The sequence below is a fragment of the Eretmochelys imbricata genome, chromosome 8, assembly GCF_965152235.1.
Source record: "Eretmochelys imbricata isolate rEreImb1 chromosome 8, rEreImb1.hap1, whole genome shotgun sequence".
NCBI classification, from domain to species: domain Eukaryota; kingdom Metazoa; phylum Chordata; order Testudines; family Cheloniidae; genus Eretmochelys; species Eretmochelys imbricata.
This window is the reverse complement of record NC_135579.1, coordinates 107,332,477-107,358,594: the sequence shown is the minus strand read 5'-3', so window position 1 is coordinate 107,358,594 and position 26,118 is coordinate 107,332,477. Positions and strand designations below refer to the sequence as shown.

The following is a 26,118-nucleotide window of genomic DNA, read 5'->3' as shown; positions in this document are numbered from 1 at the left end:
GGAAGCGAGCAAGGTGAGGGACAAGTGGCAGCCCGCTGGAGAGGGTTGTGTGATGGAGGACTCTGAGGAGACTGGGCATATCGGCCGAGTAGCTGCCACTCCACGCACAGCTCTCCTGATCCAGGGAGAGGCCTTGTTAATGCCGCTAGCTTGCAGTGCAGTGAGTGTGCGCTGAAATGCCATACCCCCCATTTTGTGCGTCTGTGTGCCGTGAGCACGGCGACCCTGTGCACGCTCCAACCTGCCTGCCTCATTCTTTTGTATGAATCCAATTGAAATTTAAAGCAAAACTCTCGGATCTGCTGTAACCTGATTCTATCTTTTCTGTATCCCAGGAGAGGCCTGTGAGTGCTCTGGGTAGCTGCCTGTGAGAGTTGTCTTTGCCATTCAGAGCCTGCCACACAATAGCAAGCTCTTGAACTGGTTCAGAAAATTAGCATTAAGTACATTCCCTTAACCATTTCCCTGTGCTGCTCTCTTCTTGTTCTCCCTTTGTAGAATATCATGGCTGGTTGAAAGCACCAGTCAGTTGTAGTTTCCACGCTGACAGGTTTCAGAGTAGCAACCGTGTTAGTCTGTATTCGCAAAAAGAACAGGAGGACTTGTGGCACCTCAGAGACTAACAAATTTATTTGAGCATAAGCTTTCGTGAGCATCCAGTGAAGTGAGCTGTAGCTCACGAAAGCTTATGGTCAAATAAATTTGTTAGTCTCTAAGGTGCCACAAGTTCTCCTTTTCTTTTTCCATGCTGAATAGCTATTAAATAGCTGATTGTTGCGTGTAATGCCTTCCCATGGACTCTGCCACATTGGACTCCGCCACATTGGACTCCAGATTCGGGTGGAATGACTGACCGCAGCACACTCATAAGGCAACGACGCTAGGGTGGGCTGAAGTAGGTGTGCACCAGGTGCCTTGGGTCACTAGTGAAAATGGGGTTGGTCTCATCCCAGTACCGGGTTTGGCTGATGGTCACACACTCCCAGGCCGGGATCTAGGAGTGGAATTAGCCAGGGAGCCTGGCGCTCCGGGCTGGACGTCCTGGGGCGCTCGGAAGGGAACTGCCCAGTGGATGTGGAAATAGTACAGGGAGTGCTGGGGCAGTGTGCTGCAGCCTGGATGAGCATGTGCACAAGGCAGCAACTGCTACTCTCTGCAGAGTCGTAAGCACTGGCCTCCAGTGCCCACTGTCCCGACTTCTTCCAGCTCCGCCAGCCGCCCTTTTTCCTGGGGACTCAGCTCAGTGAGAGAGCAGACTCAAGCGCTTAATCTCTGCGCCCGGGGCTGGATGCAGGCCAGTGCCACTGGCCCGGCCTGGGGAGCAGTGCAGCGGGGTGAACCGGAGGCCCTTCTACTGTCTGTTTTAGGAAGAGCCATAGTTTGTGTTTTCCCATAGAAAGCCAACAGCCTCACATCTCTGTGTGGCGTGCGGGGCTCTCGTAAAGGGAGCGTATTCCAGGCACAACAGGCAGCCCAGACGCAGAGCAGATCTTTCACAGCCCGTCAGCCCCTGAGCAGAACTGCCCGGAGTGAGCTGTGTTGGAGGGGGCAGTAACCTGGGCGTGCTCAGGGCCTGGGCACGGGGCTCCAGGACAAATCCGGGAACCCCAGCACCTGCCCTGGGCGCGGGGGAGGAGCTCCCTCCCGGAGGCTGCAGCCAGGTCGGAGCCAGAAGGGTTCACCCTGGAACCGGAGCAGGCAGGGTTAATGCAGAGCTGGAGCCGGAGCAGCCTGCGGCCGGGGCCCGGTGGGGCAAGCAGAGCACTCAGGGTCTGGCAGCAGCTCTCCCCAGCGTGTCATTGGCAGCGTCCAGTGAGAGTCCGAGTGATTTACGGCCTGGGGTTAATGGAATTAAACAAGGGCAAGGGAGGCTCAGCCGGTTAATTATTTATCTCAGGCTGGATGGGTTTGTGCGGAGGCTGTGTTAGAGCTCCCCCTGTTGGATACCTGTCTGCACTGCAGCCACGAGGTGCCCATCAGTGTGTTGCTCAGGGTCGGCTCCAGCCCCGATGGGGATCATTGTGTCGCGTGGTGCTGTGTGGCACACACTGCTCAGACACCGGGGAGTTGGGCATTGCTGCCCCCCTCACTGACAGGCACGAGGCCTGCCCAGACAGAGCCACTCGGGCCTTTTGTTCTCCCCAGTTCTGGGCTGTGTCACACGGAGATCTTAAGACGGGCAGGGGCCTGGCACCGCTGCTGCGCCATGTACCAAGGTGACAGGAGAGCAGGCAGAGGCCACCTTCCCCGTTCTAGAGAACAGCCTTAGTCAGGTCCCGCCCCACCCAACCCCTCTAGCTTGGGAGCCCGGCGTTGGCCCAGTCCCGCCCCGCCCTGCCCCTCTGGCTAGGGAGCCCGGCGCTTGCCCGGTCCCGCCCCTGGCCCGGTCCCCGCTGTCCGTGTGACTCTGCCTGTGCTGGAGAGCTGGGGCTGAGGAGCAGGAGAGCTGCAGGAATAGGGCGGAAGGGCCAGTTACTGAGAGCAAAGAGCCTTGGAAAGTGAGTGGGTCTGTACATGACGCGCCCTTCGTGGCCTAGTGCAAGGGAGCGATGGTTTCTGCTGTGGCTGTCCCCTGACACTTGCAGCCCTTGGGGCTGTTGAGGGTGTTTCTGTAGCCCGTGCTGGCAGGAGGCTTCTTGCGGGCAGGGGTAGTGTTAGGTGCCCAGGGCTCTGGAGTGTCCCACTGGGGATGCTCTCGAGTCTTCCCGGCCAGTCGGCTCTACGCTGGTAAGTTGGCTCTGTTAGTATGTCCAGGCAGCTCCGTCTGTAGGGCCTCTACTCGACCACCTCTTCTCCTGGAAGGCGCGACTGCCCAGGCAAGAGACGCGTGGTTCCCTGGAGGTGCCAGCCCTGTGCTCGCGGGAGGGACAGCAAGCGCTGCCGCGGGGACACACTGGAGTCATAGCAGCCATGGCCACCTCCGGAGTCGGGCTGACGGCAGTGCACAAGGGCTGCTAGAGGGGAGGAGACTGGGCATGTTCTCCCCAGCTGAGCTCTAGGGGTGAGTGGAGGGGTCAGCATCTCGTGCACCCCGAAGTAAATCTCCTTCAGTAAATCTCCTTCCTGCCATTTCCAGCCGATCAGCCAGCTTCTCCAGCGTTCATCCGCCTTGAGGAGGTGCCAGGCCCATCCCCGGTCACCCAGCAGGCCAGTAGCAGAGCTGGGACCAGGCCCAGGAATCCTGGCTCTCAGGCCGGCCCTGCCCTGTGAAATGTTATCCAACAGCTGTGCCGCAGAGTGCCCGGAGAGTGCTGAGGCCTGGGAGCTGTGTCATTGGGCCCCAGACCCCCTGGCTCCTTCTAATTCCCACCTCAACAGGAGTGTTAACACGCTGTCCTGTGAACTGCGGGGTCCTGCCTCCCCCGTGCGGGAAAGGGGAGGGCTGGCACCAAGAGCTAGAGGGAGAAGTAGGGTTGGGGGAGACCTTCAGCATGACAGGCTCTGCAGCCTGATTTCTAATCCCGGTACAGGCAGCCTGCAGGGTCCCTCTGGCCGCTTGTTTGCACCTGGGCCCCAGGCCTCACTCCGCATCACTTCTCTGGTAGTATGGCTAGGGGCTGCCCCAGCAGGGTAAGTAATGAGCTGTGACCCTTGGGTCCCAGAGCAGTGCAGGGTAAACCTTGTCCTGGGTTTAATTTGCTTGTACTAATGTGCAGTTGCTGGCAGGCATTCAGTGCGTACATTCCAGGAATGTGACTAATAAGGTGAAAGCTTTGCCAGCGATTGATTCAGGAGCACGTTATCTCCCCATTTAAGACATCGTGTAGATTGACGGCGGTCAATGGCTGCGCTAATCTGGCTGCTGTCACAGGAGGCTTGGAAGCGCTGATGGCTGGTGGCAGGGCTGGGCAGGTCCATGAGATCCCCGGGGCCAGGCCTGTTTCTAACAAAGCAAGCTCCCAAGTGGCTTCTCTGGTATGAACCTGCAAGGCTTAAAAAGCTGGTAGGTGACTCTGCTGGTTCTTGTGTGCGCACCCAGGTGCCGTGCAGCACTCAGGTTCTCGTCAGGGCAGCTCTGCTTTCCCCTGATTTTGTACGTGGCTGCTGATGAGCAGGGAGGACTGTAATCATCTGCTAAGGAGCTTTGTGATCATTGCTCCTACAGCCCTCAGGGGAATGGGCTCAACTCCTCAACTCCTGTATGAGCAGAGGGGACAGGCAGCGACTGATCTCCCTGGCTAAGACGTGTAGACTGTGGTCCAGGCACCTGCCATTGATTCCTTCAGGGACATGCAGCAGGATGTTCTGCTCCCGGCTTTCCAGTTCCCCCCACTGTAAAGAAAACTTGGGCACATTAGCCACGTTTGTGAAGTGCTTTTGGATCTGCTGAGGAAGACGCGTTTCCCACTGGAGCTTCTGCTGCCTGGAACAGCCTCTGTGTCTGCACATTATCTCTGCAGGCTCCCGCGCTCCTTCCCATGTGCCGAGTCCTGAGGCTGTAATAACCCATATGCTCATAACGAGGAGCTTGTCTGATGTGCTGCTGCTTACTTCGGGCTGGGAGCGACTAGAGGCTCGTTCACTGGTAGTTTAAAAACTTGGGACAGTTTCAAGCTTTTCCTGGAGTCGTTAAGTTTTGGACCCTCCCATCGCTTGACACTACTTGGCTTTAGTTGGTGAAGGAGCAGAGGGAAGAGATGCGTTGTGGAGTTTGTACAGTGGTGGGGACCCACTGGCTTCATTGAGCTGCTGCGTGAAGAGGGGGGGTCCCCTCCCCAGGACTAGGAGCAGGCTGCCAGGCAGGAATGAAGCCGTATTGCTACCGCAGACTGGACCTGTGTGGCCCCTCCCGGGTGGGGCTGGCCAGCCCAGAGCTCTGCGGAATGGGCTTCAGCTGTGTTCCCAGCAGCCGCCCATTTGTTTACTCCTTTGCTTGCCTTCCAGGGGGGCCAGGTGCACATTAATTCATCACCAGAGCTCAAATTAAATCATTTTACTTCTAAATGAGTCACTCATTTGCAGGAGTATTTAATTAGAGCCTCTTCGCACCCAGGTGCTCCATTACTCCTGCCTTCTCACCTGTTCGCCCTCCGAGGGGCTGCTGGTGATTAGACTGTTTTTGCACATTCTCGCTACACAGCAAAACAGTTACCCTAATGGCAGTGCCTCATAGCCGTTCTTCACAACTGGGGCGCTTTGCAGCCAAGTCCACCTGGAGAAATGATCCTTCCCCTCGCTGCATTCAGACTCGGCCTGCGAACTGCTCCCATCCCACCGTGGAGCCCGGCAGCCCTGGATCATCTTCCTTCCTGAGAGCACAACTCCAGCAGGAGCCTGTGACCCGCAACCCCTGCTGTGGGGTGCATGCTCGCCCGGGGCTGGGAGGGATGCAGGTTTGTGACCCCCAGCCCCTGCCGTGGGGCAAGCGCTCTCCTGCACTGGGAGGGGTGCAGGTTTGTGACCCCCAGCCCCTGCCATGAGGCAAGCGCTCTCCTGCGCTGGGAGGGGTGCAGGTTTGTGACCCCCAGCCCCTGCCATGAGGCAAGCACTCTCCTGCGCTGGGAGGGGTGCAGGTTTGTGACCCCCAGCCCCTGCCATGAGGCAAGCACTCTCCTGCGGCTGGGAGGGGTGCAGGTTTGTGACCCCCAGCCCCTGCCATGAGGCAAGCACTCTCCTGCGCTGGGAGGGGTGCAGGTTTGTGACCCCCAGCCCCTGCCATGAGGCAAGCACTCTCCTGCGCTGGGAGGGGTGCAGGTTTGGGACCCCCAGCCCCTGCCATGAGGCAAGCACTCTCCTGCGCTGGGAGGGGTGCAGGTTTGTGACCCCCAGCCCCTGCCATGAGGCAAGCACTCTCCTGCGCTGGGAGGGGTGCAGGTTTTTGACCCCCAGCCCCTGCCATGAGGCAAGCGCTCTCCTGCACTGGGAGGGGTGCAGGTTTGTGACCCCCAGCCCCTGCCATGAGGCAAGCACTCTCCTGCGCTGGGAGGGGTGCAGGTTTGGGACCCCCAGCCCCTGCCATGAGGCAAGCGCTCTCCTGCGCTGGGAGGGGTGCAGGTTTGGGACCCCCAGCCCCTGCCATGAGGCAAGCGCTCTCCTGCGCTGGGAGGGGTGCAGGTTTATGACCCCCAGCCCCTGCCATGAGGCAAGCGCTCTCCTGCGGCTGGGAGGGGTGCAGGTTTGGGATGCTTCTCCCTAGTGGTAAGCGCTGCGTTGCCAGCTCTGTGCTCTGCCGTCGGGGCACCTGCGTGGCCGGCCTCGCCTGCCCAGACAGTTACCAGCTCTGCAAGGCGAAAGTGGCTGTGCAGAGCCAGGAGGGAGGCTAAAGTTCAGGACAGGGAATGCTGTCTCCTCTGCCATGAGCACGGGAAGGCCTGGCCCAGCTGCCGGAGGGGAAGAAGAGAGCTGTGTTGGTGTGAGCACAGGAAGCCGGGAGATCTGTGTGTCTGCTGGACTGCCCCAAGATGAAGATATTCAGTTAGCTGCGGTGAAGCTGTAACACCGTTGCACACCAGGATTTGCTGGCTAGTGCCCCTTCCACGGCTAGCTGTACGGCTCGGTGGCTAGCAGCTGCCAGTGGGACCAGTCTGGACGCTGAGGTGCTGCTTGTGCTGAGCAAGGGATCGATCTGGGGACACGCGTGGGGAGACACCAAGGCTGAACAGGGCCCTCCTGTGGTGCCATCAGACCAGGCCTGGGCCTGTCTGTCCTGCAGTTCTCCCACCCTGCTGCCCACATGGCAGGGGCCAGCGCCAGCCCTCTTGGCTGTGTGGTAAAGGCAGTGCCCAGGCATTCATAGCCCATAGAGTGCCAGGCCCGAAGTGACCAGATCACCCAGTCTGACCTGTAGACACGGGTCATTAAACGTTACCCAGTGACCCCTGATCCAGGTGACTTGCCGTTGGCCAAAGGCGGCCAGTCTGGATCTGAAGCTGTCGGGAGGGAGTTTGTTCCAGTGGCTGGTCGCCCTCATGGCTAGAAATGCTGGCTGACTTTCTGCTAATGATGTGTATGTAACATTGGTTGGCTGTACGGGTGCCACTGTGATGCCTCGTCTCCCTGCCAGGCCCTGCGGGGGGAGCGCGCTGCCGCCAGGGCCCCTGGGTGGGAGTGATGTGTGCTGTGCCAAAGGCAGGCCCGGCGCAGGATCGTGTTCGTTCGGAGAGCTGCGGAAGGGCCTGGTGACAGCCCCTCTTCAGGATGCCAATACCCCACATGAGATACGGGCTATCCTTTACGTAGGTACCGATATCAGAGCAGTGCCCTTAACCGTGCTATTGATCCAAGGGCAGCTGCAGCGAACACCAGAGGGGCGGTACAGGGAGTAATCACATGGGCTGGTGTTTGCACTTTGTGTTTCCCTGGGTGATCAACAGAAACTGCTGGTCTCTAGCCTGACGCCCTTCGGGGCTTTCATAGTGGTGAAGGACCATTACGTTCATCTGGCCTGCCTCATGCATCACAAAGGCCATAGTAGGTCCTGCAGCCAGCCCATATCTTGTGGTTGAGCTAGCGTGTGGTTTTGAGAAGGCGCTGACAAGGCTGGTAATGCAGCTCCCAGCGTTTCATGGCATGATTATAGCTGCCTTTTTGCGTGCGCACCCAGACCAGGTGTGGGAATGAGGGAGGCTTTGATGAGGAGGGTCCCTCCCAGCTCAGAGAGACATGTTTGGGACAGGCCTTCACATTTTCTTCTCTTCTGCACGTGAGAAATGTGACTACGAGGATGATGATTTTGGGAATACAGTGGCCAGGCAGCCCTGTGATGAACGGGCCATGTCAGGTACACAGCGTGTGTGTGTTCTGGATGGGCTGTGTTGATTGCAGGGTGGCCCAGGATTTCGGATGGGTCACGGCAGGTATGCAGGGGGAAGGGTTCCGGAGGGGCTGTGGTGGGTACATGCGGGGGTCCTGGATGAGCCAAGGCAGGGACGCAGGGGAATGATCCCTGAGGGGCTGTGGCGGTTATGCAGGGCAGGAGGTTTCAGCCCCACAGCAGACGGGCTGCGTTCAGTGTGTGGGGCGGGTCCCGTCAGCCATGTCAGGTGTGTCACGGGCCCAGCTGGCCCCACAGCAGAGTGTTGAGTACGTGGGGGGAATCCTTTGTCAGGGATGCAGACGAGTCGCACATTTGATTCCCAGCCAGTCCCTAGCATCTGGGCCCTACACATGTTTATGGCCCTGTCCCCAGGTCTGCGGTTCCTTGTCACGCCATGAACTGAAAGGAGAGATGCTCCCACTGCGGAAGCCGCTGATGCAGCAGCTAGTGACCCATCCGGTTTCATGACGTCTCCCAGCAGGAGCCTTGTTCGCTCTTGTTCTTTAATATCCAAATCCCCTGGGCTGCACAAGGCTCCAGAGGCTGCTCGGTTTCCAGGGCCTGCAGTTTGCTGACTGATAAAACCTCTGGGGTCAGTAAGTGTGTGCACGGCCCAGCAGGAGCCAGTCTCTGCTACAGTAATTGAGGTAGAGGAGTTTCTGCTTGGGGGCGGGGGGAAGCTTGGACTAGGGAGCATTGGCTGAGAAGAGGAGGCCCCCCCCATCACACTAGCCAGCCTGCATGCGCTACAGCAGAGAGGCTGTTTCAGTGACTGTCAAATTGCTCCAGGGCAGGTTTGATTTCCTGGCAGGGCATCGGGATTGGCATCGGCTGAGCACCAGCCCAGAGAATGCCTTGCTGCCCCTGACCGAGCGGAGTCGCAGCCAGGTGTGGCTGGGTGGCAGGCTGTGGCATGGCAATCCCGCAACTCCCAGGAAAGGTGCGTCTCCTCCAGACAGCCCAGCGTGCTGTAACAGCCTGTCCTCTCTCCTGCAGTCCATCGATCCAGGGCAGCAGTTCACCTGGGAGAACTCCAACCTGGAAGTGAATAAACCAAAAAACCGCTATGCAAACGTGATCGCCTATGACCACTCACGTGTCATCCTGACCTCTGTTGATGGTAAGCATGGGGCTCGGGGCCGGTTCCAAGCAGCGTCTGAGGGAGTGGCATGGAAAGGCACCTGTTGGGGATCATTGTAATAGGCAGTGGAGCAAGGTTACTCCCTGAGTGTAGCAGGGCAAACAGCCAGGGGAGCGGGGTGCTTGTCCATGCTGCGCCCCAGGCTGCCTGAGGAGGGTCTCGTAGCCAGGCAGGGGCTGCAGACAGTCCAGAGGTGCACTTTGGCTCCAGACCCTGCAAATGTGTCTTTCAGGCCGAAGGATAAGAAACAACAGCAGAATTCTGCTGGCCTCTTCCCCAGCGGTGCTTCAGCTGCCTCCTGCCACGCCCAGGCCCAGCTCTCCCAGCCTTGGTGTAACGGCAGCAGACCCCGGTCATCCTCGGGCGGGATCATACCTGGGACCTCTAGAGCCCCAACTGCATGAGCTCAAAGCCACCTGGCCGGACTTTGTGTTGGGGTGAGAGGAGCTGGCTTGTCAGCCCTGGAGACAGAAGGATGCTGGCCACAGGAGCTTGTTGTCACAGCTCTGCCCATAGTGAGCCCACACCCGCCGCCAAGGGGCTGTGCCTGCCCCTATGGGGGAGTGGAGCAGGCAGCCCGTGGCCTGCCCTGCCCTCCCCCCCCGCCCCCAGGAGCCTCAGTGCGAGCCGTCCCTTTGTGCTGCCTGCTGGACTGCTCCCCTGGCTGGCCCCTCCCAGAACGGGCAGCGCACCCATGTGCCTCTTTCAGCCACGCACCCAGCTGGCCAGGTATGCTGGCTCTGTGCCCGGTGTCTAGGGGCCAGGAAAAACAGGTCAGCTCAGGGTGGCAAATCACAGAGGTTAGAAAGTGCTCCTAGGCCCCATCTAGTCCATCCCGGTCCAGGGGCCAGGGCAGGACTCCTCCCTGCTGGACCTTCCTCAAGGTTTTGTCCCATCTAGGTTTGGGTGCCCAAGCGGTGGCTTCAGCTAACCAGGCGTGGGAGTGCTGTATTTCCAGCCCCTGCTGCAAGGCCCAGCGAAGCCCAAGAGCTCTGGTGTGAGAGGCAAGCACCTGAGTCCTGATGTGTGTATAGCGCAGCGAGACCAAACGCTGACCTATCCGCCTCCCGCTCTGTGCATAGGAGGCTGCTGAGCTCTCTGGCCTGCGCTAATGTTTGCTTTGCAGTCCCTGGACACACAGCGCGCGTTGCATTACAACACCCACTCGCTCTTGTCTGTCGCACACACAGAAACACTCCAGCACCCGAGCACATGGCACAGCCTGCTGGCTGAACGCGTGAGGGGATCCCAGCTAATTATATGCGGGCCCATGTGGTGGTGAGGCTGGAGCTCACTTGGGATGCAGGTGGCCATGCAGCCTGGTCTCTCTTCATCCCAAGAAGGAACATCTCTCTAATGCCACTGGGCTTTTCTTCCTTTGCAGGAGATTCATTCTCTTCCCCGTAGCAGCGTGGGGCTCCCCTATACCGAGGGGCTGAGCTCTGCACTGGGAATCCACTTTCTTGAAGTGACCCTGGTCCTGTAAGCTGGTCCTGTGACCAAGCCATTCCCAAAGTGCCTTGCCAGCTCCCTCTCCTTCACTGCAGGATGCAGCAGCCAGGAAGAAGAGGCCCCCATGTGTTAGCGCGGCTGGGCCAAGGGGGAGCCAGCACAGAACTCCGGCTGATCTGGTCTCCAGGCTCCAGATTGCCAGGGTGCTTCTCCTTCCCCCACTCCCGCTTCTCTTCCACTGATTCTGCTTAAGGCTGCTGGGAATCTGCAGGAGATTCTGCAGAGCCCTGTGGCAGGTGGAACTAATCCTAAGCCTCCTTTAAAGGAAAATGTGAGCACGCCCTCCGTGGGAACTTGGGGATCCCTGCTGGGTCCTAGACCTGGTGCTGAGGGGCTGCCGCAGCCCCCGCCAAGCCAGGTGCTCACATTCAACTCCGGGGCAGAACTGTATTACATTTGACTTAGTAACTGCGGGTTTGTGTTTTAAAGGTCTTTCCAGGCAAGAGCTTTCCACTGGAGGGGCATGTGCGGGGGGGCATACGGTGGGTGCTGCATGGGGGGGCACTGTGCTGGGGGCAGCTGGCAGAACATAGAGGAGGGCAAGCTTGTGGGGGGTGTGCTGCATGCGGGGGCTAGCACACTGAGGCCAGAGGATGGCGAGCTTTACACATGGGGGACACCGCTTGCAGGGGGCGCTATATACTGGTGGCAGCCTACGGAGGTCAGAGGAGGGTGAGCTTTACGTGCATGGTGGGGAGGCTGCATGCGGGGGGGGGCAGCATGCGGAGACCAGGGGAGGCTGAGCTGCAGGGGAGCGTCGTGGGGGCGCTGCATGTGGTGGGCAGCGTGCGGAGGCCAGAGGAGGGTGGGCTGCAGGGGAGCATCGTGGGGCGCTGCATGCGGTGGGCAGCATGCGGAGGCCCAGAGGAGGGGGAGCGTCGTGGGGGGGCTGCATGTGGGGGGCAGCGTGCGTAGGCCAGAGGAGGGGGGGCTGCAGGGGAGCGTTGTGGGGGGGCTGCATGCGGGGGGCAGCATGCAGAGGCCCAGAGGAGGGGGAGCGTCCTGGGGGGCTGCATGCGGGGGGCAGCGTGTGGACGTCAAAGGAGGGTGAGCTGCAGGGGAGCGTCGTGGGGGGCTGCATGCGTGGGGCAGTGTGTGGAGGCCAGAGGAGGGGGGGCTGCAGGGGAGCGTCATGGGGGGCTGCATGCGTGGGGCAGCATGCAGGGGCCAGAGGAGGGGGGCTGCAGGGGAGCGTCGTGGCGGGCTGCATGTGGGGGGCAGCGTGCGGATGCTAGGGGACGTGAAGCTTTTCGCATGTTCTCCTTTGCAAACAGACACGAGAGAGCGTGAAACTAAACAGAGCAACAAAGCCAGTCCCGAAGTGGTGAAAGGCCTAGCGAACAGCAGGCCAATGTGAGACAATTATTTCAGTCTGTTGCCTGGGGCTGTATGTGCTGCCTGTGACTTCCCTTCGCGTGTGAGGTGGCAGCTGTCTCTGCTTCCATGTTGCCTGATTGCTCCGGTAACGCGTTAGTTCGATTGTTCCAGGAACACGCTCTCCATTCGCACGCAGCCCTTCCCGGACCTCCGGGGAGGGCCTGGCTCAGCGTCTCCCAGGTTTGTCAGGAGCGTTGCAGTCGTGCTGGCCCAGCAGCAGTAACCGGGCTCCCCATGTCTCCACAGGGGTGCCCGGCAGTGACTACATCAATGCTAACTACATCGATGGGTACCGGAAGCAGAATGCTTACATTGCTACTCAGGGGCCCCTGCCAGAGACGCTCAGCGACTTCTGGAGGATGGTGTGGGAGCAGAGGACAGCGACCATAGTCATGATGACCCGGCTGGAGGAGAAATCCAGGGTACAGGGAGCTTGGGGTGGGACGTTTCTGACCCCAGTGAAACACGGGTCACTGTTACAGGCGCAGGGTGGGAACAAGCTTCTCTCGGGGCTGGGGGTGACCTCAGGTTTTCAGTGAGAGACGGCATGGGAGGGAGCAGCAGGCCTGGATCCAAACTGCTCTGAGTAATAGCCCCCACCCCACCCCTCGCCCCCGCTGGCCTCCCCTGTCTCCCCATCCCACCCACATGCACTCACTAGCCTCCGCCCTCCCTCTCCACACTCAGGTGCCACCCCCACCCCTGCCTGCCAGGAGAAGAATGCGAAGCTTTGCAATAGGAGTGTTGGGGCTGGTCCCTAGGCCCCCTACCCCTGGGCGCCGTGTCCCCGCAGAAGCAGGGTGGTGAGGCTGGTAAGGAGCATTGTAAGCGTTGGGCAGACTGCTAGGGCCGTGGCATCCCCATGCTGCGGAGCTGCTGGTGGAATCTCCTTGCAATGACCAGGCTGATCGGTCCCTGGCCAACGCAAGAGAGCTGCAGGGATGGTCCCATCTCACTGGGCTCAGCTCCTGGGGCTGCAATGCAGAGCCCCCTGCGGAGCCAGGAAGGAAGGAACAGGGCCTCCTTTGGAGATGGGCGTGTGGCCGCCCTGCCCTGCGAATGGCACCTCCCTGCCCGTCTCTCTCCTGACCCCATTTTCTCCCAGCGGCGAAACCTGAGCCTTTGCGTTGCCATGCCAACCACAGGCAGCGCCGGTGCTCAGGCTGTGAGCTGGGGCTGCAGGAGGGGAGAGCGGGGGGGTTGGGTTCAGCTAAAAGCCAAGCTCTGCGGCGCTCTCCCCGTCCAGAGCCCCTGCGCACGGCTGGGCTGGGAGGGGCCCAGAGGCTGGCAAACAAACTGCTTTCCCCCGGGGCCCAAGCGGGCCTGGCTTTAGGCTTCCCCCAGCTGCTGAGACCAGGCCAGCTCCTCGCTGGGCAATTGCCAGTCCCTCGCTAGAGACAGACGTGCACACAGGTGCAGCTTTGTGCTCCCTGCGGGCCCTACGGCACCTGCCCCAATGCTCTGCCGGACGCTGGGCTGAGCCCCCCAGGACTGTGCACACCGAGGGAAGCAAACAGACTGGAGCCCTGGGATTTCTGCTGCAGCTCCATCCAGCAGTTGCTGTGTGGGCAGAGGCGCATCCTGAGAGGAGGAGGAGTCGCAGCTGCTAAGGGCACCTCTGACAGGGCCAGTGGCTAAAAACACCTGAGTGGCCCTTTAAATTTTTTTTTTAAAGGTGCATTTGAGGTGTGAGAAAAGCCCTGTTTGGTGGCTGACTAAATCACTGGCATTTCACTTTTAGGCTGGCTGCTTATCAAAAGGCACTGCAGGGTGCATGCTTCTCTGTAACAGGTGTCTTTGGACCCTGCCAGCACCTGTCTGCCCCCTGCTACTGAGACGTGCCTTATCTCCCCCTAACACACACACTGGCCTTGCCTCCCATCCTGGATGCAGGGCACGGGGCAGGCCCTGCGCTGGGCCTGTGCAACCTCCACCACCAGAGCCAGGACGAAATGCCATGGGGAGCCCCGGGCGCTGGCTGCCACTCTGCCAAGTCCGTGCAGCACTGCCCCTCACTCCACGAGAGAGACAGTCCTGCCAGCCAGAGCCCACCCTTCCCGTCATCCCCAGCGAGACAGAATCCAGGGGAAGGTATGGGGGTACACCTGAAACCGGTTACCCACAGCAGTACTGTGACTCCCTACAGCAGCCCTGTGCTGGACAGGAGGAATGGTACTTCCCTGCTGACCCGGGGGGCTGAGAGAGAAGGAAACAGGGCATGCGGGAGGGAGTGGGAGGGGATGGGGAGACTGGCGGAGGGATGGGGGTCAAGGAATCGCTTTCCCATGAAGATTCTCTGGATTGGATTTCCTTTCCCAGTGTTCCCTGGTGAGAGATCTCCTGACCCCCTCGATTTGGGATTCAGTCACTCCCATTCAGCCTCTTCCTTTGTCGTCTTCTCCTTCTCGCTTTCCCCGTCCTGCCCCATTGCCTTTGGAAACAGCTTGCCTGGAGCTCTTCTTGGACTCCGCTGGGAGTCTGGACAGCCTCAGCCGGCTGGTTCCCTTTGCTAGGCACCGCTAGAGGCTGGAGGCTCAGCACAAGACCACGGCTCCAGCTGTGTAGCCTGTGGGCCAGGCTCTGGGGCTGCGGAGCCGGGCGCACGATGCGGAGCGGGCTTTGCCTGATTTCTGAGCCGAGAGCGCACATCCCACCAGTAATGCCATGTGGAGATATGCTGACCTGAGGCCAGCCGCTGCTTCGCAGCCCTGCGGGGTGAGAGTGCTTTAAAGGGCTCATGGGCTCTGGGAAGGGGGGCATGAGCTGCAGAAAAAAATCTTTAAAGAACATCAGCTTTTATGTCAGCAATCTGAGCCGGCTTGATGGTCCAAATCATCCTCCCTTTTCATGTTCACACAAAGCAAGAGCCACATAAAGGACCGAAGCGTCTGGCTCGGGCAATTTAACTGCCTTCAAAGCTTTACAGTCAGTTTCTGAATCGTTTGGTGGTGGTGGTTCAGAAACACATGCCGTCGTTTAGCTTTCCCAGGGTGCTGAGCCCTGGCACTTCCCACCAGCTGCGGGGAGATGTTACCACTGGCTCCTGCATGCCCGTCAAATACCCTGAGAGCGCACCCCGGCGGCTGCTGTGGGGCTCCCCCTCCCACTTAGCCGACAGTAGCACCGGAGCAGGGAGGGAAGATGAAGCCTGATGCGCTCCTCACCAGCGACCCTTGCTGCGCGGGCACGGGCTCGTCACTTGCTCTGTGGGCAGAAGGGGCCGGGTTGCCTTCCGTGGCTGTTGGGCTCACTGAGGCAGGAGGGCCACTCAGCAAAGCTGGTAGTAAATGTCTGTTCAGGATATTTGCATGTTCCTTGTCTCAATGAGAAGCGAGTGCTGCCAGAAGAAACCGTCTCTTATCGGCTTTAGTGCCACAGTGTATCGGCTTCTGCATAAAATTTACAGAGCTTGAAAATGGGGCATAAACATTATGGGTAAATTTGGCAGAAAATGTGACTGACTCTTATCTGGTCATGAATAAATAATTTTCAATTACCAGCCGCAGCGCTCCTATGAGCCCGACACAGGGTGCTTCAAAAGTTGGGTTTGTGTTTGTGCAATCCCAGCTCCGTGGTTTCCACGTGTCGGGAAGAGAAGCTGTCTCACGAGGCTTTCCAGTCTGTTGCTGTGAGAGAGACTGCTGGCTGGTGGGGAGGGCGGGCAGCAGATCTCTGGCCCTGAAGTTTACACTCTAGAGACGCTGAGAACCTGGCTCAGATTAGCCAGGGTTCACTTCCTCCTGGAGCCAAGCTGAGTGGCTCTGTGCTGGCTGCAGCTGCCACTGACCCGTGAGGATAGGATTAGTTTAGTCGTGACCTCAGCGTTCGTTCTGCAGCCAGTCACCATAAAACAATGTTCTACTCCATGCCCGGCGAGGGAGAGAGATCTGCGCGCTCAGCTGTACGCGCAGCCTGGGTCTCACCACACACTCTCCACTGGGGCATCCTGAGAGAGGCTGGAATCTCAGCACCCACCCTCTGGGCATGCAGCCCCCCTCCACATCTTCTTTTAGGGGCAGAGCAGGCTTGGAGGGAGATGGGGCAGGAACAAACCCTGCGTGCCAGGACCTCGCCAGAGACAGAAGCGGCTCAGTTGAACTGAAAGAGGCAGGATGCCAGCATCCCCAGTGCCATCCCACTGTCCTTTCGCCTGTCCCAAAGCTCACTGGGCTTACAGTGCCATTCCATTGATTCTAATACATCCTGTTCCCCTTCCCACACGGCCCTTGTAAACACACAGCTAATAATTAGGTTTGACAAGCCCCAGTGAGCTTCCATTCATTCCCCTCTCCTAGGGCAGGCACCCGGGTCCCGTGCGGCTCACAGGAGTGGGAATGAAGTTTCTGTTGTCAGCCAGGCAGCTGCTGGCTCAGCTGGGTGCTGGACTCATGTGCAGAATTAATAGGAGCCAAGGTTTAGAGACAATCAAGAACAAGAGGCAGCTTGTAAAAACCAAGCAGTCTGAATAGCTGAGTAGGGGGAGTGAAGCTGGTGCCCCGGGCTGGTGAGATGAGGGAGGGGAGCAGGTGCCCGTGGCAGCCTTCCTTGCAGTGCAGAGAGTGCCGGGCCTAGCACGCAGAGCAGCCGGGCGTGGAGCGGTGCGTGCTGGGACCTGCCACTCCCACAGGGCCTCGCCACCTACCAAAGGTGGGTACAGTGACACTGGCGGGGGGCACTTGAGGGAGCAGGCTGCAGAGCTGCTGGAGGGCTGCGCGCTCACCCCAACTCCAGCCTCAGAGCTGCAGGAGACTCCTGTTTCTTCCCTCCCAGCTTGGGGGAGAAGGCCCCTGGGCTGGTTGCAGATTGCTGGGTCACTGGCTGTGTCTGTCTCTCACTCCCACTGCCCTTTCAAGGGCATACTCTCCGGCCTCTCTCCTTGCCTCCTGACTCTTCGCTGGTTAGCAAAGAAAATGGCTTCCAAGCCCAGATGAGTGATGCCCTGTGGGGCCCAGCTCCACGCCTGCAGCATTCCTGTGGGGCAGGGCTGGTGGCCCCTGATCATGCCATGCCACAGCGGGGTCTGGAGCAGACGATTATAGGCTCTGGGTAGGTGCCTGCAGATGAGGAGGCCGCAAGTGCGCTCCTCTGCAGACCCCAGTCTTCCCAAAGAGCAGGTAGAGAACAGGAAATTATAGGGGAGAGAAATTGCTTTTGCATCAGTGCCTCTCCTCTGCACTCATTAGCATCCTTGCTGCTGTGCACCAGGCACCTGGCCACCCTGATCATTCCTGCACCAGCGAGCTCTTCCCAAAGTAAACCCACTTTGAACGTGGGCTCAGGGGAGCGCATGCTGGCACCGCGAGGACTCAGAGCTGCAGTGGAGGGACCCAGGACAGGCGCTTTGAGTTCCCTACACCGCAAACTGCATGTTACATTCAGGGAGGCTGTTCAGCCCTGCCCCAGGGCAAGGCACTAACAGGAGTCCCGCGTCCTGGAGAAGCCTCCTGCAAGAGCCTGCTCCCAGTCCTGAGCCCTGGCCAAGCTGTGACCCATCCGTTTCTGTCATGCTGCAGGTGAAGTGTGACCAGTACTGGCCAGGCCGGGGCACAGAGACCTACGGGCTGATTCAGGTGACGCTGCTGGACACAGTCGAGCTGGCTACCTACACCGTCCGGACGTTTGCACTCTACAAGGTAATGGGGGGCTGTGGCTGCTCTGCCTCTGGCCTGGACGTGGCTGTGCCCGGCATGCCTGGCCCTGGGGTTAGCCAGCCCCACAGAGGCCCATTACCAGGTCCCTGGCTGATCACACAGCTGGGCTGTTTGGGCAGAGACCGGCTCGCACCCACAGGGCTCACACCCAGCCTATGCAGGATTTTGGCCAGAACACCTGCCCCTGGGCTGTGCCTGTTCGCTCCCTGGGGCAGGACCATGGGGTGTGCTAGCCCTGAGCTTCTCTCCACCTGGCAGAGCGTGAAGCTGGAGCTGCCCGCCCCGCCAACTGCTCCTCTCCAGCCTGCTGCATTCCTTAGCCATGCCAGTGGAAACCCCCGAAGAGGCAGGCTTTGCAGCCGGCTGAGTCTGGCTCTGCAGGGCCCTGCACCCAGCAGGTGGAGGGTCCCCATGCAGAGGCTGACAGCACTGCTACACAGGGGGCTCACTCACTCCCCCAGGCAGGAGGCTGTGGGGGGTTACTCTCCAGGAGATGGCCACCTTTGGCTGCCCAGCTGGCTCCCCAGGGAACTACGTGTGTGCCTGGTCCATCGCAGGCCAGATTACCCCACTTGCGAGGCTCCAGCTCCCACTGTCGCCATGCTTAATCAACCACACATCAGTGGAGCGATTAGAGCAGGGAAAGTCCTGCCTTCTCGTTCCTTTGTGTCTCAGTTTACCCACCTGGGGTATGGACACTGGCCCATCCTTGTGCGGTGCCGAGAGCTGTTCACTTCAGTCTGATCCAGATCCCTACAGCGCACACAGCCCTTTCCCCAGATCAGCTGTCTGTGCTCAGGGGCCTCCATCCCCTGGGCTCAGGGGCATGGCGGGGGTCACTGTCCTGAGGGGGCATTTGGCCCTTTGGCGTTTGTGCGGGTGTTGATCGCCTACAGTGACACGCAGCGCATTGTTCCGTGGCTGAGTCCCCGCAGAGACCAGCTCGTTCCCAGCCCTGGCATGTCTCTTTGGGTTTCTTGGCAGAATGGCTCCAGCGAGAAACGAGAGTTACGCCAGTTCCAATTCATGGCGTGGCCGGATCATGGGGTGCCGGAGTACCCCACCCCCATCCTCGCCTTCCTGCGCCGGGTGAAAGCCTGTAACCCCCCTGACGCTGGGCCCATGGTTGTCCATTGCAGGTAAGAGTCATTGCGGGAGGAGCTGCTGTGTTCTAAAGGCTGCAGGGGGTGCGTGTTTTAGCTGCGAGATGCTTGAGCTGCTGTAATAAAACTGGTTTGGCTTTTTCCTGCTTAATGGTAACGTGCTTTCGCTGCAGACTGTAGGGCTGTGGTGATGGGATGCATCCCCTGGGAACCCCAGGGCCAGTGTCTTCGCTACGGGTGGAGTTTGCATTGTGGCTCCACGGTCAAATGAATCAGCTTTGCAGTTCTGATCAGAGGTGCAGAAGCCACAATTCTCCATGAGAAACAGCAAACGCAGTTTAGAATTGCAGCATGCCCAGAGCTGCCCAGCCAGGGGGATTCCACACACCGATGCGCATGCCCCCGCACAGAGCACTTATTGTAGCTCTCCACGAGGGGTGAGAAGGACTGTATTTGCTGGAACTATTAGTCCACTAAGAATCCGCATCTTATCTGGCCTGAGATTTATCTCCCCCACCAGAGTGGGGACGATCAGCGAGGAGGGGGCTGTGTTACCCCCAAACCACTCCATCACCACTGCACTTGCAGATGCGTTGGAGACAGGATTTAAAGCTCTTCCTTCGTGCCCAGTTTCAGAGTTAAAACCCATACACGCCACATAAAACCCAGTTACGGATCTGACTGGACAATAGCAAGGAAGTGCCCTGCCTCTGTATCTCTGCCTTGCGTTCCTGTGTCAGGGCCCATGGCTGCTGCCTGTCAGGGTGAGCCCAGCAGAGATCACCCCTGGCTAACGCCCTCCCGCATGCGTGACATAGAGAGCGGCGAGACATAGAGATTGGTCTGGGTTTCCATTTCCCAAAGCGCCAGCCAGGTGTGTTCTGAGCCCAGGTGCAGAATATTAAATACAAAAGTGCACAACCCCCTTCTCTGCCCTGGTCGGGCTCTCATTGTGCGGAGGGAGAAGTGTAGACACAAATGAGGGAAGGGGCTTGCCCAGGGCCATGCAGTGACTTGGGGTCATGGCTGGGATTAGAATCCAGGTCTCCTGACTCCCCTGCCTGGCGTTTAAACCCTCGTGGTGTCTCTGCTGGCTGCTCCCTGGAGGGAAAGGGTGCCCAGGGAGCAGGCTGAGGTGGGAGAGCTCTCTGGCAGGATAGTGCTAACTCCTGCACTGTGCGGTGCTCCTGCAGCGCTGGCGTGGGCAGGACGGGCTGCTTCATTGTCATCGATGCCATGCTGGAGAGGATGAAGCATGAGAAGACGGTCGACATCTATGGCCACGTGACGTGCATGAGATCTCAGCGTAACTACATGGTGCAGACCGAGGACCAATACATCTTCATCCACGAGGCCTTGCTGGAGGCAGCCACCTGCGGCAACACCGAGGTACCCGCACGCAACCTCTTTGCTCACCTCCAGAAGCTGAGCCAGGTGCCCCTGGGCGAGAGCGTCACTGCAATGGAGCTGGAATTCAAGGTAAGCGAGCAAGCATCCATGCCCCCCCCCGAAATCCCCTGGCTTGGGCCCTGTTGGTGCCAGGCTGTCCGTCTGTCCCGCACCCCCGAGAGCAGCCAGCAGCTAGCTCTGGGCATGGAGGGAGGGAATCTGATTGTGCTGGGTATAATGGTTCTTTTGTTCATTTCCAAACCAGGTAGAAGCTGTTAAAATCCATTTGAATTGTGGCGTTTGGGGCTGCCCACACTTCCTCCCTGGCTTGGCAGGGAGGATCTAGAAGGCAGATGCGAGAGTCTCAGCAGCACATTCTGCTCTTGGTTCACAGTGCGGCTGGAGCTGCATCTGAACCAGATGGAGATTGTGTGTTCAGGATAATTGATGTGACTGTGAACAACTTGTCTGGAAACAGCTCCAGTGTAACTATCTGAGATGTTTATAGTCCCGCCTTCGTGCTGCTGAGCTCGGTTATCATTTAACCTCCAGTTAGGGCGTCAGGCCGTGGTGACAGCAGCATCCGAAAGAACACAGGAGTAGGGTTTTTAAAAACAGCCCATCTGCTGCTGAGTGTGTGTGTGTGTGTGTGTGTGACAGCCTAGCACAGATATTTACTACAGCCGTGGTGATGGAAACCAGCTCTGATAAGTGCCCATGTACTCCTATGATGGGCATTAGTCCAGCAGATGCATGTAGGGGAATACAGCTCATGCAGGGAAGCAGCAGACCATGCAGGCTGTGAAACGAGCTGCTGGAGTTCTGCTTCGCCCTGGGAATCTCCTCCAAGTGCAGACAGGGCTGGAGAGGCCAGACATTGACTTCTGTGAACACAGGGAAAGGCAAAGCAGCTTCATCCTGCGGTCACCAAAGCAACTGACGACGCCTTGGGCATTAGCTCAGTCTCCACTGAGCCAATAAGCAGGGGTTTCTGTCCAACTAAGTCCATCCGTTCAGGGCTTAGGCATGTGGGGAGGAAGAGAGGGGGTATTTGCACATCTGCCAGGTCTCACATGTTTAGAAGGAGATTCCTTCGCTCTGGATTGTGAAGTGAGGCTCTTTAGAAAACCTCTCCCTTCTGGGAGGATTCTGTATCTGAGAGAGATTTTAACCCTCCATCCCTGTTCACGGGTGCGTCTACACTGGCACGGGGGTGACTCCCTGCCCCAGGGGATGTACTTGCACTGCTATGGAGCTAGGGCACTAAAACGACAGTGTAGCCGTGGGGGGGAGAGCTGCGGGAGGGGCTAGCTGCCCTGAGGACTGCCTAGGGTCTCAGGCGGGCTAGTCTGCCCGAGGCTTTGTTGGTTTCGTGCGCTGACTGATGCAGCTCTTCCAGCTGGGGGTCACACCTCCGCTCACAGTGTAGACAACCAGTGCTGCGGCCAGATGCCCCGTATTTGTGCACAGTGAGCCCTGCCGAAGAGACCACTCAGGGACCCACACAAACTGGTTTCTGAACAGAGGAGCTCTTCTAAGAAAGGTGGCCCAAAATCAGACTCCCTTTGGAAGGAAGCCTTAGGGCAGCACCAGGAGAGAGCTGCCTGCTAAGGGTGGTCTCGTCGACACCCTTCCTGTGTCCATGTGGGTGCAAGAAAGGGTTCATCAGCATGGGTGGGGGGACTGTGTTACTCCCAGGTCCCCCTTGCTAGCCCCTGCGCCATTAGTTACCGGGGCCAGAGAGAGAGTGGTTTGTGGTCCTTGCCTGTAAACCCAGGTACCGCACTGACCACAGCCACTGCTGGGTGTGAAGGCAGCCCCAAGACGTGACCTGAAAATGTCACCGATTTTACATTCCATCGTCATGCTCCCAGGGTGTGAACGTGAGAACAGGGCGGAGGGCAGGCAAGGCCATTAACCACCAAGGAAGATCCCTCCTCCCCCAGTGCAGGGAACAGTGCACCCACGTCAGGTATTATGGGTGCAGAGTAACAGCTCCGCTGGGCTCTAGTCTGCAGCCGCCTTGGGCTGAGTACAAGGCAAAGCCCCGAGCTCGAGGGAAGCAGGCGCTGTGGAGGCGGGGTGCTTGGCAGTCTGCACAGAGCAGCTAGCGCGGTCCGGAGGAGCATTCTCTGCAGCCAGCGTTTCACATGGCTCAGCAATAGCCTCTGGTGCTCCAATGGGCTGGAGCTGGGCATTAGACACGGGGAACGAGTAGGGCCAGCTTAGCCCATGCTGCAGGGCAGCACTCAGTTCTTGAACGGAAACGTTCCCTGTCTCCAGGGAGGGCAGCCAGCCCCAGGGATCCCCCTCTCGGGGGACAGCATCTGAGGGCAGGACCGGCCACGGGCTGGGAATTGGGAGGGGTTGATTTTTAGAACCAATGTCCCAGTTCCCGGTGCCAGGGCACAGGCAGCGAAAGCCTTTAGATGGCAGCTATGTGCCACCCCCCGGCCCAGCTGCTCTGCGTGTGTGGGACTGTGTTCAACGTTTGCATTAATGGTCTGGAGGATGGTGTGGATTGCACCCTCAGCAGGTTTGCGGATGACACTAAGCTGGGGGGAGAGGTAGATACGCTGGAGGGTAGGGATAGGATACAGAGTGACCTAGACAAATCAGAGGATTGGGCCAAAAGAAATCTGATGAGGTTGAACAAGGACAAGTGCAGGGTCCTGCACTTAGGACAGAAGAATCCCATGCACCGCTACAGGCTGGGGACCGACTGGCTAAGCAGCAGTTCTGCAGAAAAGGACCTGGGGATTACAGTGGATGAGAAGCTGGATATGAGTCAGCAGTGTGCCCTCATTGCCAAGAAGGCCAATGGCATATTGGGCTGCATTAGCAGGAGCATTGCCAGCAGATCGAGGGAAGTGATTACTTCCCTCTGTTCTGCACTGGTGAGGCCACATCTGGAGTACTGTGTCCGGTTTTGGGCCCCCCACTACAGAAGGGATGTGAACAAATTGGAAAGAGTCCAGCAGAGGGCAACGAAAATGATTAGGGGGCTGGGGCACATGACTTATGAGGAGAGGCTGAGGGAACTGGGGCTATTTAGTCCGCAGAAGAGAAGAGTGAGGGGGGATTTGATAGCAGCCTTCAACTACCTAAAGGGGGTTCCAAAGAGGATGGAGCTCGGCTGTTCTCAGTGGTAGCAGATGACAGAACAAGGAGCAATGATCTCACGTTGCAGTGGGAGAGGTTTAGGTTGGATATTAGGAAACACTGTTTCACTAGGAGGGTGGTGAAACACTGGAATGGGTTACTTAGGGAGGTGGTGGAATCTCCTTCCTTAGAGGTTTTTAAGGCCCGGCTTGACAAAGCCCTGGCTGGGATGATTTAGTCGGGGATTGGTCCTGCTTTGAGCAGGGGGTGGGACTAGATGACCTCCTGAGGTCCCTTCCAACCCTGATGTTCTAGGATTCTCTCCGTCCCCCACCCCCTGGCTGCTCTGCACATGGAGCTGCTCATGCAGGCGTGACTAAACCCCCAGGCTCCTGCATACTCCTGACCCTCCTCCTCTCCTTCCAGCTCTTGGCCAATTCCAAAGCACATACCTCGCGGTTCATCAGTGCCAACCTTCCATGCAACAAATTTAAGAACCGCCTGGTGAACATCATGCCGTACGAGCTGACCAGAGTCTGCCTGCAGCCCATCCGTGGGGTCGAGGGCTCCGATTACATCAACGCCAGCTTCATAGATGGCTACAGGTAAGAGTCACCAGGACGCATGGGCCCATCCCCTCCTGCCTAGGAGCAGCTGGGACTGCCCATTGTGGGCGATGGGCTCTCCCGTCTGCCAGACGTTGCCTCCTGGTGCTGGATGGGAATGGAGTGGGTTGGATTTGAGTCTGATCCTGTTTCTCTTCATTGCATCGGGATCCTGGCTGGGGTCAGGTACCGCATGACAAACAAGCGTTAGCCAGAGCGCCCCCCTTTCTAGCTCCCAACGTGTGCACTCTTTGCCCCGTGCTGACAGGCACTTCCTGGGGTAACTGTTCCCACCCTCTATAAAAGCTCAGCACGGGCCCCTCTGCTGAGAGCCCCTGCTCGGTATCTGGCCTCCCGGGAAGCCCAGTTTAAGCTCGGCAGTAGCCAGAGCAGCCTCTTCAAGACGGGGCCGCTTGGCAGTCAGCAGCGGCCGGTCTGCCAGCGGAGCTCTGGGAGGACTCAGGCGAAAGCTCAGGACAGGCAGGGCTGGAGCCAGGCACCAGTGAGAGCCTCGCAGCAGCCAGCTCTTGGGGACGCTCTGTACATAGCATGAGCAGGCAATCGGTGTCCTGCGTGACACGTTCCCGTGGTTCCATACAGCGTCTTCCCGGCTCCTGGGCACCGGTGAGGGCAAGGCAGGGCAGCGGCTGTGCCAGCTGCACCGAGCAGCAGCCTCACCCAGCCACCGGCCCAGGCACAAAACCTCCCCCAACCCTTTCCCTTGGCATTCAGCACAAACTAACGAGCCACTTACCCACCAGGAACTGGGCCAGCAGGTTCCTGCCTTGGGTCCCGGCTGCTCGACACCCGAGCCACAGACTGCAGGAGTGGGAATGAGTGAAACCCTGCCACGTAGGATGCCAGGGACCGGGGGGTCCCCCCAGCCCGGCCCAGACACTGCTCTCAGGGAATGGGCAGGCGGGGTCAGCGTGCTCCCAGCACTGCAGCCTCTTGGCTGGCTGCTGGCCCGAGAACAGCCTGCGCCCAGGGCAGTGAATACAGTCAGTCCTGGAGTGCTCTGAGGGAGAGGACAGGCCACTTAGAGCTGCATGGAGCCAGGTGGCAGCGGTCAGAGCTGGCCGCCTCCCTCTCTCATGCCCTGGAACCAGTGCAAACGCCAGCTGCAAACCGGGCCGCTTGTGGGGTGGGCTGCCTTCCAGCGCCAGGCCTCGGTGTGCGGTGCCCCGCCCCCCCCGGCGAGCGAGGCTGTGTGTTGCATGGAGGTACGAGTGCCAGGGCAGCAGATGGCACCATTTCAGGGCCAACCTGTCGCCTCCCTGAAGGGCTCTGTTCTCTCCTGCCCATTCCTCGGAACGGAGCGATCATTCCGAGGTTGATCTAACAAGATCAATAGGCCCCAGCTCCTGCAGGCATCGCGAAAGCTGCGTCTTTATTAGCTCCTCTGTTTCTTCCTGCCCCCTTACTCTTCATGTTTCTGGTGTCGTATAAACCCGCCAGAAGCAGCAGCCGAACGGTCACTGGTTTGTAGCCCCAGTGGAGAGATTAAATGGTAGAGAGATTTGATGATGGGAAGTGCCATAGGCCCCTATTCTGAGATCTCCAGTGCCCCTTAGTGGTGGAAACATGAACCGCTCCTTGTTACCGACGCCCAGGGCTCAGGAGTCTCCTCGGTCTTGCTGATTGCTGTGGATTTCCCCTGCACTCACTGAGCGCGGGGCTCCGCGACCACTGGGGTTATCCTGGCACAACAGCTCGCCCGTGTAATGCCACCAGAGAGCAGCGCCTGGGCCTGCCCCGCTGCTTCCCTTGTGGCGATGTCTGGGGTGATCAAGAGGCATCTCGGGGGCCAGTGCCCAGCTGCAGAGCTAGGAGGGCTGGATGCCAATGCTGTTGGTGGCAGAATCAGCAGCCGAGCCCAGGCGTGGCCATGCGACGCCCCGGGGATGCTGGGGTAGGGCTTTGTGCAGCTGAGGAGCAGTGTGCTAAGGGTGGTTGTCAAGGGGACAACAGGTTCTTGGTGGCTCAGGGACTCCTCTCCCTCCCCAACCCGCAGAGAGTCCAGCACACAGAGCTGCATCCGGCATGCCCCCCCCTCCACCCCCCCGTGGGCACTGCCCATGGGGACACCCTCCCACCGGCCCTCTTGCCCCCCACACTGGTCACTGATCCGGCTGCCAGTCCCTCCTCCCAGCTGCCGCAGAGCCCCGTGCCCAGCTCGGTGAATGCTCAGGGCCCAGCGCTCTGCCCCATGCGGGACGGATGCCTGAGCCCCCCAGGTGGGTGTGGGCTGCCTGGGGACCCCTCGCCGGCTGTTCTGAGGGTGGCTTGTTTGTGTTGCAGGCAGCAGAAAGCCTACATTGCTACGCAAGGGCCCCTGGCGGAGACCACGGAGGATTTCTGGCGCATGCTGTGGGAGCATAACTCCACCATCGTGGTGATGCTGACCAAGCTGCGCGAAATGGGCCGGGTACGTAAGGGCGGGGGGGTGAGGCTTGGGGGGCAGACCAGGGCTGCGGGGTGG

At 59.2% G+C, this 26,118-nt stretch overlaps 1 protein-coding gene across 1 annotated transcript in view; it reads left to right on the top strand.

Annotated features, from left to right (window-relative positions):
- The window catches only part of PTPRF (protein tyrosine phosphatase receptor type F), a 358,571-nt gene that overhangs the window by 328,903 nt on the left and 3,550 nt on the right, over window positions 1-26,118 (top strand). Inside the window, exons 26-32 of the mRNA XM_077823717.1 lie at window positions 8,753-8,876; window positions 12,033-12,208; window positions 17,300-17,419; window positions 18,422-18,576; window positions 19,734-20,019; window positions 23,458-23,636; window positions 25,938-26,064. Coding sequence (XP_077679843.1) covers window positions 8,753-8,876; window positions 12,033-12,208; window positions 17,300-17,419; window positions 18,422-18,576; window positions 19,734-20,019; window positions 23,458-23,636; window positions 25,938-26,064 — 1,167 coding nt within the window. The remainder of the gene's footprint in view (window positions 1-8,752; window positions 8,877-12,032; window positions 12,209-17,299; window positions 17,420-18,421; window positions 18,577-19,733; window positions 20,020-23,457; window positions 23,637-25,937; window positions 26,065-26,118) is intronic.